Source organism: Tasmannia lanceolata, unplaced genomic scaffold (assembly GCF_043159265.1).
Source record: "Tasmannia lanceolata isolate RefF3 unplaced genomic scaffold, GAP_Taslan_0.1 ptg000007l, whole genome shotgun sequence".
In the NCBI taxonomy this organism is placed as follows: domain Eukaryota; kingdom Viridiplantae; phylum Streptophyta; class Magnoliopsida; order Canellales; family Winteraceae; genus Tasmannia; species Tasmannia lanceolata.
Genome location: NW_027518684.1, coordinates 6,405,985 through 6,419,223, shown reverse-complemented (window position 1 = coordinate 6,419,223; position 13,239 = coordinate 6,405,985). Strand labels below are relative to the sequence as shown.

Sequence of the window (13,239 nt, the reverse complement as noted above, 5' to 3'; positions counted from 1 at the left end):
GTCGGGATTTTTAATAAAATTTGGTTGTTATCTTTCAAGAAAAAAATAAATTTTTAGGTACGGCTCCACTTTAAAGGAAATCTATAGGCAATAAGAGTCGGTCACAAAGAACAAAAAACATTACATCAGTATAGAGACCCACAAAATGAAAGGAAGAAAAAGGGACTTACAGTTCAATGTGTAAGGAGCGTATTGGCGGGAGCTCATGTCAGTGCGTGTGTTCTGGTAGAAAGCGATGGAACAAAAAGAAATCATAATTGTTTTCTATGAAAAGTTCAGATGGTTTTGTCATGGCCTTTCCATGCCATATAAGAAGTTGCTAGTCTAGTTTTGCTTAGAGGCATTGAGTTCATATTTGTTTGATTTTCGGAATCTAATCACCACACCGAAATCAGAGTTAAAGAAGCCAGAAAATAGAGGGAACTTGAGAGCACTTCAATGGACTTCTTTGCCACCAGGAACTTCAGGGGATTTTTGCTTATAAATCCCTAATCTGCAAAGTATTTCAAAAATATTCATTGATAATCACGAAATGGGTAAAAAGTTTCATATTTTGAAGGATACTACTAAAGGATCCCGATATCATCATAAGCCAGAAACTCCTTGGGAGGGTTGGAAACTCGTTTCTCCTAAATTGCATTATGGAAGCATTTTCAGAACGTGATAAAAAAAATTGAGGAAACATTTCTGAAACATATGAGAAACGCATGAGAAAAGTATGGAACACTTGTGGAAAATGTACGTGAAACGTGTAGGCAACATATATGAAACTTTCGAAAATTGTGTTTGCGAAAAAAAAGAAAAAAGAAATATGTATTATGAGTAAAATCCAATAGAAATTTGAACTTAACAAAATTTTAATATACAAAAACATATATTTCGTGCTTCCGTTGTGTTTCATATGCAACCATTGACATTTCCCTATTGTTTCTTAAACATTTCTAATGTGTTTCCTAAGACGTTTCTCATACAATTTTCCATTACTTTTCTGTTTCTCGTTTCCCCTCTATCCCCCTACCCTCTGTTTCCATGTTTCCGTTTCACGTTTTGCTTCCCGAATTCGGTTTCCAATCTGCTAACTATGCCCTAATACTGCACTTTTTTTTTATATAAAAATGCCCTTCATAGACAGAGACCTCTAAAATCATGACTATTTTCCTATAAGTTTCCTAGCCTTAGAAGCCCTGTTCGTTTTTTATTTTGCGCATATTGGATACGTTCAATGTCTCCAAAGAGCGGGAGGATTTGTTTTCTAATGATGGAGCTATGATATTGTTGAGAGTTGAGACCCATTTCTGATCATAATCTGATTCTTATTTCTACCGAGGTGCAATCTGAGGGACAGCATATGCTTAGGTTTAACCTTGCTTGGCTTGATGTCCCAGAACTTGAGGAGCTGGAGAAATGGAGGAAGGAATGTGCAACTAACGAATGGAAATGCTTCTAGCTCTGCACTAAATTATAGAGGCTGAATGCGAAACCGAGACAGTGGAACAAATCAAAATTTAAAGATATGTTGAATAGAGAGGAACTACTGAAAACCCATTGAATCTCTGGATAGGGATAAGTGAAGATAGACTGCTCTCTCAATTAGAGATTAATAAGATGTCGAATGCAAGAAAACAAATAAAAAATAGTCACTGTCTAATGGGTGGTTCATATCGGGTAGAAAAGATGGAGGACATAGAGAGAGCTCTGATTTCTTATTTCTCCTCTCCCTACTCCAAAGAAGAGGGTTGGAGACCCAAAATGGATGGAATTCATTTCAAGTTCAACTTAGCTGCAGGGGAAATTTTTTTAAAGAACTTTGAATAGGTTAGAGAAGCGATTTTCGATTTGGAAAAGGATAAGGCTCCAGGTCATGATGGCTTTCCTATTGCTTTCTACCACGGTTTTTAGGATTTAATCAAAGGAGATGTCATGGAGGTATAAGCTATACCTTCACAAGTCTCATTCCTAAGAAAGGGGCATTGAGCCAAAGGATTTTAGACTTATAAGCTTGGTGAGTAGTCTTTATAAGATTCTCTCTAAAATACAAGTCAACAGGGAGGCAGATCTTGGATGGTGCGTTTAAAATCATTGGCTGTGTCAATTCCCTTCATGAAGGTAAGGAAGAAGCCATTTTATACAAGGTCAATCTCGAGAAAGCTTATGATCATGTCGTCTGGCCTCTCATCAATTATCTCTTTATTAGAGTGGGTTTTGGACAGAAATGGAGATTATGGGTCAGAGTTGCATTAGCAATGCTAGATTCTCCATTCTAAAAAATGGCCACCCCATCAGTTACTTTAGAAGCACCACACAAGACATGGTGATCCCTTATCCCCTTTTTTATTCATAATCTCCTGTGAAGCATTGAGCAAATTAGTGTCAACAGCTGAGGAGAGGGTGTTAATCAACGGTGCAAGACTGGCTGCTAACATCTCCATAAACCATCTTCAATATACTGATGATGTGACAATTTTCACAGAAAACAGTGTGGAAGCATTGCTTAGTTTGAAGCATTCTCGCCTCTCGGGACTCATGTCCCTCCAAGAGCTCTTTAGTGGGTATTAATGCAGAGGATATCAAATGTAGCTTACTTGATTGGGAGTTTGATTGTAAGGTGGATTGTTCACCCATTCATTATCTTGGATTATATATGGGCATTGTCAATCGACTCAATCCTGCAAAGTGTTTATGGAGCATGGTGATGGAAAGGGCAGGGATTCCCCCACAGGGTGGGGACAGGGATTCCCTTCCATCCCGAAGCTGGGACGGGGACGGGCCCCGCCCCGTTGCCACCCGTAAGCTCTCCTTGGGAAATGGGAAATGGCGTTGGAAATATGGGGAAGAAAGTAATGATCTTTTGAGAGAAGTTATTTTTGCTAAGTACTGGGATTGTAATAATGTTTGGAGTACCATCACCCCTCCAGCCCTGCTTGTGTAAAAGGATCTAGCAATTGGGAGGAACATTTGTGTTGTCCCGGAGAGGTTCGACAGGGGATCAGATTCAGTGTTGGGAATGGAAAAGAAGTTATGTTTTGGTACAAAAAAGATTAGAGAATGCGCCCTTCCAATTAGACTTGTCTGTGTGTGACATGGTCAAATGGAACAAAGGAGTAACTAAATGGTTGTGGCAGTGTCACAGGAGGATGAAGAAGCTTCTTCCTTTGCTAACTCTGAAAAAGTAAATCAGATTTACATAGCAGTACCTTTAATCAAACGGTAGCTTCACTGTCAAGTCCTTCTTTAAGTTCCTTTCAACTCCTCCCAATTCCTCTCAAAACAGATCTTTGGTTTAGAAAGCCCCTGTTCCTCGTGTGACGGAAACATCAACATGAGACCTGCTTCAATTTAAGGTCTTCAGATTGGCTAATATATGTGTTCTCTGCTGCGAGGATTGTGAATATGTTGCACATATTTTTATTCACTGGAGATCTGTCCAGATTATCTCGAGGGACATTCTCAAATGCTTCAATTGGGAACGGATTTTTCTGAAAACAGTGAGCAAGCTTCTTATCAGCTGGTGGATTAAAAATCTGGGTAAGCACGACAAAATTTTTGTGTCATATGGTTCCATTTGCAAACATGTGGGGGAACATGGAAGGACAGAACGAGCGTAATTTAAGTGCCAAATGGAGGAAATTCAATATCGGTTCTCTCATTATCAGTATGGAAATTTCCACAGTTCTTTGAGCTAAAGCATATGATCCTAAATGGATCTTCTCAGTTTCAAAAACCCCTTGAAGTTGGAAAGATCTGGCTTGGGATAAATCTGTCCCGTCTAAGAAGATTGTGCATTGGAATCCATCTCCAGATTCGGAGAAGTTAAACTTAAATTTCGAGGGAAGTTCTGAAGGTAATCTGGCGCTGGCGAGTAATGGAGGTGTGATCAGGAATGAGATGGGATGTTTTCAAAGATTATTCCGGTCCTGTTCAAATAGCCAATTCTAACGAGGTTGTGGTTAAGGTTGTTGGAACAAATGCACAAAATAAAATAAGATATTACCCGAAACAAAACGAGAAAGAACCAAGACTTAGAGGCGCGTAAACGCTACTTGAATATAGTTGAAGCCTCTCCCACATGCAAACGGAAGACAACTATGGGAGCACTATCTCCGGGATTCAACCAAGCCCAGATTCCCTGTACATCCAAGATAGTTGCACTTCTCTACAACGGATTATCTACCACCACAAATTCTAGCCATGTTACCAGTGGCGGAGCCAGGATTTATGCATGAGGGGGGCAAGCTTATACATGCTTATACATAAGGGGGGCAGGCCTTCAAATTTTAAAGGGTGCTGGGCCCAATTGAGTTGGGCCTATTAAGGATTTGGCCCAACTCAACAGGGGCAACTGCCCCCCTTATGCTACATGTAGCTCTGCCCCTGCATGTTACCAAATATAAGTTCTAAGATCAAATTTGTGTTGATAATAATTACGGTGCAACGAAAATATAATAATAATCACAAAGTTTCGAACTTAAATTTAACTCAAAACAAAACGAAGCACGCACCTCAACAAATGAAGAGAGTAATGGTTACCAAATATAGCCAAAACTACTTGCATAAATTTAAATTGTTATAATGGTTACAAAACCCGTCCAACAACTTCGTTGCATAGGCGATAGACTTTCCCTTTTCACTGACTCTTTCTAAAGTAAGGAGGTCTAATCCTGACTAGTTTTCAAGTTTAGAACAGAACAGAACACTTCTATTTTAAATCAGATTCTAATCGCACTTAATAATATAAACTTTTCAAAGAAAACTAACCAACTCTCCTCTAGATGTACAACTACGTATCTGAAACTGTCTAACTATAGACCACACCAAATGCAACCTTCTTACTTCCGCTCAAACCTCCTCGATTCAAAATAGAAACTCTGGAAGCTTCAAACAAACCCATATTTTCAAAAGAAGGGTCTTCAAAAACCCAACAAAACAGTCCAAAAAATATTAAAAAATCACAATTTTTTATGAAAATCTGTTTCTCCAAAAGTTGTCCATCCTCCTCTAATTTAAGATTTGAAGGAGCTACGGATTTGTTTTGCATCAACTTGCACATCTTCCTAATAAAGCATTGTCATTCAAAAAAAAAAAACTTGCACATATGTGATCAGGTCAAACAATCTATTGAACTTTGATTGTGCATATGTTCGTGCGCCATAGCAACTTCTATAACTTTCTTCTTGCAACTCAAACCCTTGAACTCTATCCATGTCCATCTAAAACCCTTACAATATCCTTCTCCAAGTCATCCAGGAATTTTCCCCTCCTTGGTCAATGAACATGTCTTCTCACCACAATAAACTGTTGGGTTGCTCAAACAAATGATTACCTACTGACATCCTGATCAAAGCAGCAGTTTTCAAACAAGATACACCAGCTAGCAAGAGGGAAAATTGCAATATATATCATGAAATAATAAGAATGAAAGCCGAATAAAATGTCCTCCATTCAGCATTTATCTTCCTTCTAATCCTTTCACTAACTTTTCTTTGATGGTCCAAAGGCCATCTCGAGGAAAGAGATAGAATAGGTCAAGTGGAGGAGCCTCCCATTTGAAGATTTGCTGATAGTAAGGATTACAGCATTTACTTTTCCTTAGATCATTTGAAGTTTGAACTTCTCCAAAGTCCTTTTTTGCTTTTATGAATAAGAAGCTAACCAATCGAACACAGTATGTTAATCTAGTTTTGTTTGTGCGTTTGGATCGCCGGAATCGGTAATCGGTATCGGTATCTGATACCGGTTTGGGCGATTCCGTCGTTTGGTTGCATTTACCAGATGGAATGGGAAAGAATATTTGACTTCCGGTCGTTTTGATACCTGCCCGAGGGCGTGGTATTCTGATTCCCGGAAACAAGAGAAAAAATAGGTGTTAAATCTCCGCACGATTTTGGCTTCTAAATTTAGGATTTTCCTCTCTTAAACTTCCCTCTCTCATCTCTTCTCCTCTATTTCTCCGTCTCTGCAAATCAACCCAGATCTCTCCACGCTGGCTCGCTATGCAAATCCAAGTTACCAGGTGTGTAGCTCTCTCTCTCTCTCTCTCACCCTGTTTTTAAACAGAGTCTCTCTTTCTCCCCTCGCCCGCCAAAACCCACCTCCAGAACCCACCTCGAGCTCTGATTTTTCAATCGGTATGAAACTCCCCTCCGACTCCGATACACTATGTTTAGTGTATCGGAGTTTGCAATCGGTATGAAACTCCCCTCCGATTATTTTTAATTTGAGCCAGATAATTTTGACTGAATTTTAGGGTCATTGGAACTAATAAAAAAAAAGGGTTTGCAATTTTCCTTGAAAACAGGGAATCATTTACATGAAAAATTAGTTCAGCAAACCGTGGAAAAAATTAAGAGAAAATACTGGATGTGGGTATCTGGTAAACTCATTTTCCATGGATGTTTTAAATCGAAAATTTTGCTTGATTTTCAGGAAAATTGCAAACCTACTAGATATTGGAAATTTATTTTCTGTAATGTGATATATAGAATTTTCCTTGTTTTTCAAGGAAAACTAAAAGCAATTTTCTCTTCCCTAGAAGAGGAAATTACAAAATAAAACTTTAAAGAAGGATATGGGTTCTTGATGGAGAGTCCCCCATCAAATTAATGGCCAAGGTTAAGATAAGATCACGTAGACAGTATTTCTTTACGGAGGGTCCCATCAAATTAATGGCATTGTTTTCTGTTCGTAACGTGTGGACCCCCAAGGTTATTTTTAAAGCACTCAAAACGATCGGATGACTGGAGGCCTGAAGTTCAGAGATAGGCAATCCGTGGCAGGACCCACAAGATGAAGGGTCCAGATCATACGATGGTGTATGGCACATAAGAATTAGTTCTATTTCGTATCTGGAAAGAGCATGCATTGCGGAGACAGCAAGGTAAAAACGGAGTTTCCTTCCAGAAGTCTCTGTAAGCTCTGTATCTCCTAGAAGGGGACCTTGTATTGTTAGAAAGCAATCTCAATGAAAAATCGTAGAAAGGGATTTGCTAGGACGGTACCTAGAAAAGAACAGATCGAGAAGTTGAAGTTGATTTCTGCAATTCCACTCTGTTGAATCTTTAACCAGTGACAATATCTTATATAAAATAGGCTGCAAATAACAAAAACAAAGTCTTTAATTTTCATTCAATCGACAGCGAAACTGATGAACAAGGAAAAAGAAAAAGGATGAGAATCGAATAACACAAGAAGAGAACAAAAGGAGTGGGGATCATGAGAAGGAAATACAAACTACATGAGTAAATAAAATCCTAGAAAAACTGTAAATTTTTACAATTATTCGTTTCCAAGAAAATAACTTTTCCATCTATCTTTTTTCTCTTCCACTTTTCTTCTTCTCTTTCAGCCAGCCAAGCTGGAGAAGCAGCTTTCAGAACGAGCGAGAGGATCTACCTTTCTGCTAGGGCTGGTGGGAGTAGATCTCGGTGAACTCAAACTCCTTCTGAGCAGATGTTTTATAGCCGAGATCACGTGCTCCATTGAATCTTTCGGAGTCGATGATCTGAACTTCTTACAGAGATTCTTTTGGTTGTTTAGGGCTTCTTCCATGTCTAGATGATTCTCTGATCTGAAAATCTCATATTTGACGGCCTCTGAACAGAGGCCGCAGATCCAACGGCCGTGGTATCGCTCCCGAACCGTCTCAATGTAAGCTTGCGTGCATTCCTCCGTTACTCCACAGCAATCACAGTTTGCTAACTCCACTTCGATCTGACCGTTCATTTTTGTGGCGGCGGATTGAGATTCAGGACAAGAAATCGCCATGGAATCAAGCCTAGAATTAGAAAAGAAAATAGACTCACTCCAAACCTAATCAAAACCGAACTGACCTTTAAAGGATTCTTTTCCGTTTCGATCTCAGACGCTTCGAATCTCTTTCCTTATCAAAACGTAAAATTCGAATCCTAGGCTATTTAAGGAACTCTGATTCGATCTTTTTCTCGTTTAATTTTCCCTCCTTTCTACCTCTCCTTCTCCTATAAGATGGCCGTATCTTTCTCCTCCTTCAACTTCTCTGCAAGTAGTTTTTTACCAGGGCTCAAAGACATTTGAAAATAGTAGATTGAGATCTCTCTCTCTCTCTCTCTCTCTCTCTCTCTCTCTGGTTCTAAGAGAAAGAGAACGATTTACTTGCTTTTTGTAACGTAAGAGAAGCGCTCAATCATTGGCCGTGACCACACACAGTAATTGGTTCCACGTCAGCAATATACGTTGGCCTTTACCTAAATACGCAATGCCAGCTGTCGGCATTATCGTCCATTGGTTTTCGGTGAACTACCGAAATTACCCTCCGTTCACATCTTGTTTTTAGGTGAATTTTTCCTATTGCTCGTGGAGAAAATGGGAAAATCCGGCAATTTTCCATAGTTCTTATCTATCCTACTATTGTGCGCCGAGTGCAAATCAGTGTTTAAATACGCGGATGCTACTGGGAACGTGGACAAGAAAAATCCTTGTCAACTCCGCACGGATGTAGCCAAGAAGCAACTGACGAGGTCATAACTCGGAAAAGTCAAAGGAGTTTTTATTGACTCTACATAGCAAAACACGGAACACGGATGTGTGCGACTCGGAACGCGGCGAAGAAAAATCCTTGTCGACTCAGGAGAGTTCTTGTCGTGTCAAAGGGGTTTTTAAACACTGGTGCATAATACGCACACCACCGGGAATGCGTCAAATGGAGGAATGTACATAGAATATACTAATAACGATCCTATTGGCTTTCTATGAAATGTGTTTTGGTACGTTTTCTCTACTCTTTAATAAATTTATTAAATTCCTAATCTCTGATACTTATGTTATGACGGATGTTGTATGGATTTTCTACTAGGTTGATGATTGGGCTCGTGGGCCCCATCCTGAATGTACCATAGCCCGAAAGCAACCGAATGGGGATGATGATCCTATCCGTCTGCTCAGAGGGCCTTTATTTATTGAATTGGTCAAACATTTCTATTTATTTTTAGTCCTGATATTGGAACGTGGAAACCTGAGAATTTTCCAAATGAATAAAAGAAAAATAAAATCCAGCCGCCGATTGTTTCCCTACAATTGTTGTTTTACATACCAATATTTTTCTATAGAAAAATATTCACATGCAATATGCATCTTATTAGAAGGGGGGAATAGGAAATGATATCAACACAGCCATGTTTTCATATGTGCGCTCACCTATCTTGTCTTCTAGTGTTTTAAGAGCTGTCACAATGATCAGACTCAACCTAACCCAACTAAGCCTTTGTCCCAAACTAGTTGGGGTTGGCTAAAAAAAATAAAATCTTAGCATGCCTATATTTTAGAGGAAATGATCAAATACCCATATATCACGAATTATGGCTAAAACCTCTACTCATAAAAATAACCTAAATACGGTTTCCTCATTGAAAATTATCAAAACAATCGTTACTCAATGAAAATGAACAAGCATCCCTATTTCATACGATATTACCCAAATTCCCTCACTGTTCATTCACCCATACCTTTTTTTTTATGGGTAAGCTGGGGTTTGGCAAGGAAAAGGAAATAATGTTGTTGCTGGGATCATTCACCCATACCTCGGAGGGTGAATGATGGTGTGGTTGCTATGGTAAAAGATAGTGGGGTGATCTGGTATTTTGATGATTTTCTATGATAGAGGGGTGCTCTGGTATAAGATAGGAGTATTCTGTGTTATTTTTCATAGGATAGTGTGTTTTGGTAATTTTCTACGAGGTAAAGACATCTTGATCAGTTAGGGTTGGTTTTGTGATCTTATTGTAACATCCTTTTATATATCTAATAAATCGTTAGGGTCCCCATTAAACCCTAGCTTACCCATAAAAAAAAAGACATTTTGATCATTTTATGTGATATAAAAGTATTTTGCTCATTTTCCACGACGTAAGGTTGCTTGGGACAAAGTTTTATTCAGTCAAGGTTAGATGAGAGTATACATCAAGGATGTGTGGCCACCTAAAGTGGATCCATATCCAAACAACCATCAAGTAGGGGTGTAAACGAGCCGAGCCGAGCCGAGCTTGGCCAGGCTCGGCTCGGCTCGTTAAGCTCAAAAGCTCGGCTCGGGCTCGAACCAGGCTCGGGCTAGGCTTGGCTCGGTCAGGCTCGCGAGCCTTACCGAGCTTGGGTCATATTAAGTTCACACCCCTCATCTTCCCTGGACAGCCCTATATAGTTGTAATTTGACTACTTTTTTTACACTATGGGGGGTGGTCCAAGTAACAAATGGGGTTCCTAAAATGAAGTGACATATTTTGCCTCCCCCTTTCACTCCCTGGACAACCCTTTTAGTGTGTATATATATATATTTAAATATATTAAATTCTTAACGAGCCGAGCCGAGCCTGGCCTAAATCGGGCTTGGTTCGTTAAGGATTCGAGCCGAGCTCGAGTGAGCTTCCGAGCCAAAATTGACACCCTAACCATCAAGTCATGGGTTGAATTTGAATAGCTTAGAAAATGCTGTTTGTCTTTTGTAAGTGGGCCTAATCATTGGGTTTTGAAACTGGCGCTCTTTGATGTGGGCTCCATACGATTTGTTGAATTTACTGTGGACTCATCTATCCAAGTTTTTGAATATTCAATGATTAGTTGGATAAAAGCTAAAAGGTTAGATGTTCTTTCATTGATTGAAGGATTCTCACAACAGCCGCTTCAAATAAATTGGGAAATTGGAATTTATGTGAGGACGTGTATACTGTCTTGGTCCCACAATAAAAGGATGTGGATCTAAGCCGTTGATTGAAACATTAGTTATAAGATGCATATGCGTAAGTGAGGTCCACTTGTTCAATGATCCAAACATTCTATTCTTGAGGCCCTGTGATGGATGGGCCATAAGCTCAAATCCATCCTCCAATTTGTGGTTGTTAAATGGACGTAAGGAAAAAACAGCCCCTAAGCTAAAGTGAGGGGCACCCTTGGAAAAAGGGAATGGAAGGGCGCCCCCATTGGATACACGTCACAATATTGCATTTATAATAGTGTTAAAGTGATAAATGGAATATGGTGATGTGGATCCAATTGGGGCGCCCTTTCATTCCCTTTTTACAAGGGCGCCCCTCAGTTTAGCATTCCTCTATTAAAGAAGGGCTCTTAAAGTTAGAGGCCTACGACAAAGCCTAAAAATAAAATCTCTGTTTCGGAAATGATATTTTCACTCCCTTTTTCTTACTTGGGAAAGCCCTCTCAAGTGTAAAAGAGTAGTCATAAATACGGTAGAGGAGGCTGTCTAAAAATAGGGGCTAATATATCACTTCTCTCTTTGCATTCTTGAATAATTGGTCCCTACTTATAACCGGCTATTATTTTTTCGGTGGAAAACATGTATTGTGAAACTACCGGTTACTCCAAGAGCTTAAGTTATTGGAGAAGGCGTTATTTATTCTTTTATACTTTAACACTCCCTCTCATGTGTGGCCCCTCTTTCTTTGGGTTGGCCTACACGTGGCACATGTGGCCCCACTTTTGGGTTGACCATTGCATGTAGATTCTTGACATCAAGGAAGATTGAACTCATGGCCTTTGCTCTGTTACCATGTGAAACCAAGGTTTAAAATTTATGTTTCTGTACCAGTTTCGGACCGTGAAATTTTGAAATTTCGGTCGAAATCTGGTACTTGACCCGAAACTAATATTTTATTCAATATTAAATTTCGGCGGAAATTTCTGTGAAATATTAAATTAATATTAAAAAAACATATTTTTTGGGTCAAATTTTGGAAAAACTGAAATTTCGGCCGAAATAAATTACCGTTTCGGTTTTGATGCATTTCGGTGTCGGTCCGAAATTTCGGATTTCTGTCGAAATATAAAACCATGTGTGAAACTACCTGTTACTCCAAAAGCTTAAGCTATTGAAGAAGGTGTTATTTATCCTTTTATACTTTAACACGTGTACATGCATTCTATGACTGGTTGACAACACACATAAAAAGGGCATTTCACATGTCTCCCTGAAATATTGACTACCAGAATCTGTATCTGTTGATGGTGATAATGTGGTGTTAATCCAGACACGCATATCACACGTCTGGAGGGCATATGAAGATTACTCCAAACTTTTTCTATCTTTTTAATTATTATTATCATATCGCATCATAAATTTATAATGAAAACTACCATAAGCAAGTCTTTTTTTTTCTTTTTTTTCTTTTTGGGAAATGATTTCCACTTCAATGGTTTGATAAACAGGCGCTCCAATTTTTATCCGGTAGTATTTAAAGAGCTGTCAGAGAAATATTACGGTTCTCAAAAAGCTCTTAAAAACCTTTAAATACTACACGACAAACAAGTGGAGCGCATGTTTATCAAAACAATGGAACGCTGAAATCATTTCCTTTTTTTTTTACTAAGGCAAATCTGCCAAAATGGGATTTGCTCGTGTATGAACACAAAGTTTAAGGAATTTCTCAGGATATAGTTATAATGATCGAGGGTAGAATGTTAGTTAGAATAGAATTATTCAGGATATAGTTTGTGGAATTTTTTTTTATAGATAAAATTAGTAAAAGCAACAACTAAAATAAATTACAATAGTATAAATCCTTAAACATATGAGGTCCATATTATTTCCTTATATTTGCTATAAAAAGACTTATTTTCTTTTATTTTTTTCTATATTGGATGTGAAAATTGTGTGGATATATGGTGATGGCGAAAGTTTGTGTATGATAGGACATAATCGTCTTTTTTATGATTGGTAAGACTCCTCTCTTTTATCCAAGGCCCGTCAAACATGACAGGCTGTGGAGGAAGACATACCCTTTGTAGGGTATGTTCCTAATATTAGAGAATAAAATCAAATCATAGATTGATTGGCGTGGATTTTAGATTGATTGGGTTGGATTTTAGATTGATTTGATTAGGTGGTAGATTAAGGAAGAAGGCTGGATTAAGTAACAAGATTAGATTAGGATTATCTCCCCAAATAATGTCATATCTCTTTCTATGTTTATCTTCTTGAGTGTTCTCTATATAAACATGCATTGGGCTTGATTGTAATACATCCAAGAGTATCGGTAATTGCCGACCTATGATGTCTTGCCCATCGAGGCCCATTCTCGCCGATCGAGGCATTATTTTGCCTATCGAGGCATTGGTCCATTGTGACCCATTTCCAGAAGGTTCGGTATTCAAAATCGGCCTAAAGACTCGCCCATTCCGACTTGAGTCCAATTCAGTTCTTTGAGGCTCTGTGCGCCTCATCTTTCATGCGACACATTCTTCAACAACAGGCAGCAATTC

General features: G+C 38.8%; 1 protein-coding gene and 1 long non-coding RNA gene across 5 annotated transcripts; one reads left to right on the top strand and one right to left on the bottom strand.

The window, feature by feature from the left end:
• Nucleotides 1-420: 420 nt before the first annotated feature.
• LOC143881626 (DUF1677 family protein (DUF1677)) lies at nt 421-8,118 on the bottom strand. Of its 4 annotated transcripts, XM_077384825.1 has the most exons (4): nt 7,827-8,118; nt 7,390-7,771; nt 6,996-7,087; nt 4,867-6,921 (listed from the first exon to the last, which is right to left on the bottom strand). In XM_077384825.1, the coding sequence occupies exons 2-4, from the start codon at nt 7,759-7,761 to the stop codon at nt 6,798-6,800; spliced, it is 588 nt and encodes a 195-aa protein (XP_077240940.1). In that variant the 5' UTR covers nt 7,762-7,771; nt 7,827-8,118; the 3' UTR covers nt 4,867-6,797. The 4 variants fall into 4 exon arrangements, with proteins under 4 accessions (XP_077240941.1, XP_077240940.1, XP_077240939.1 ...); XM_077384826.1 differs by lacking the exon at nt 4,867-6,921 and adding an exon at nt 421-493 and having other exon boundaries at nt 7,390-8,118; XM_077384824.1 differs by having other exon boundaries at nt 7,390-8,118.
• LOC143881627 (uncharacterized) lies at nt 7,137-9,048 on the top strand. Its single transcript, XR_013251975.1, has 2 exons — nt 7,137-8,738; nt 8,828-9,048. It is a non-coding gene; the product is annotated as an uncharacterized LOC143881627 (long non-coding RNA).
• Nucleotides 9,049-13,239: the final 4,191 nt, after the last annotated feature.

What these genes read in the sequence shown, in the direction of transcription:
- LOC143881626 (XM_077384824.1), bottom strand. Translation starts at nt 7,761, where the DNA reads ATGGCGATTTCTTGTCCTGAATCTCAATCCGCCGCCACAAAAATGAAC. An exon ending in CCACCAGCCCTAGCAGAAAG is followed by an intron (nt 7,088 to 7,389) that starts GTAGATCCTCTC and finishes TGTTATTTGCAG; the next exon opens with CCTATTTTATATAAGATATT. An exon ending in CTCGATCTGTTCTTTTCTAG is followed by an intron (nt 6,922 to 6,995) that starts GTACCGTCCTAG and finishes GTCCCCTTCTAG; the next exon opens with GAGATACAGAGCTTACAGAG.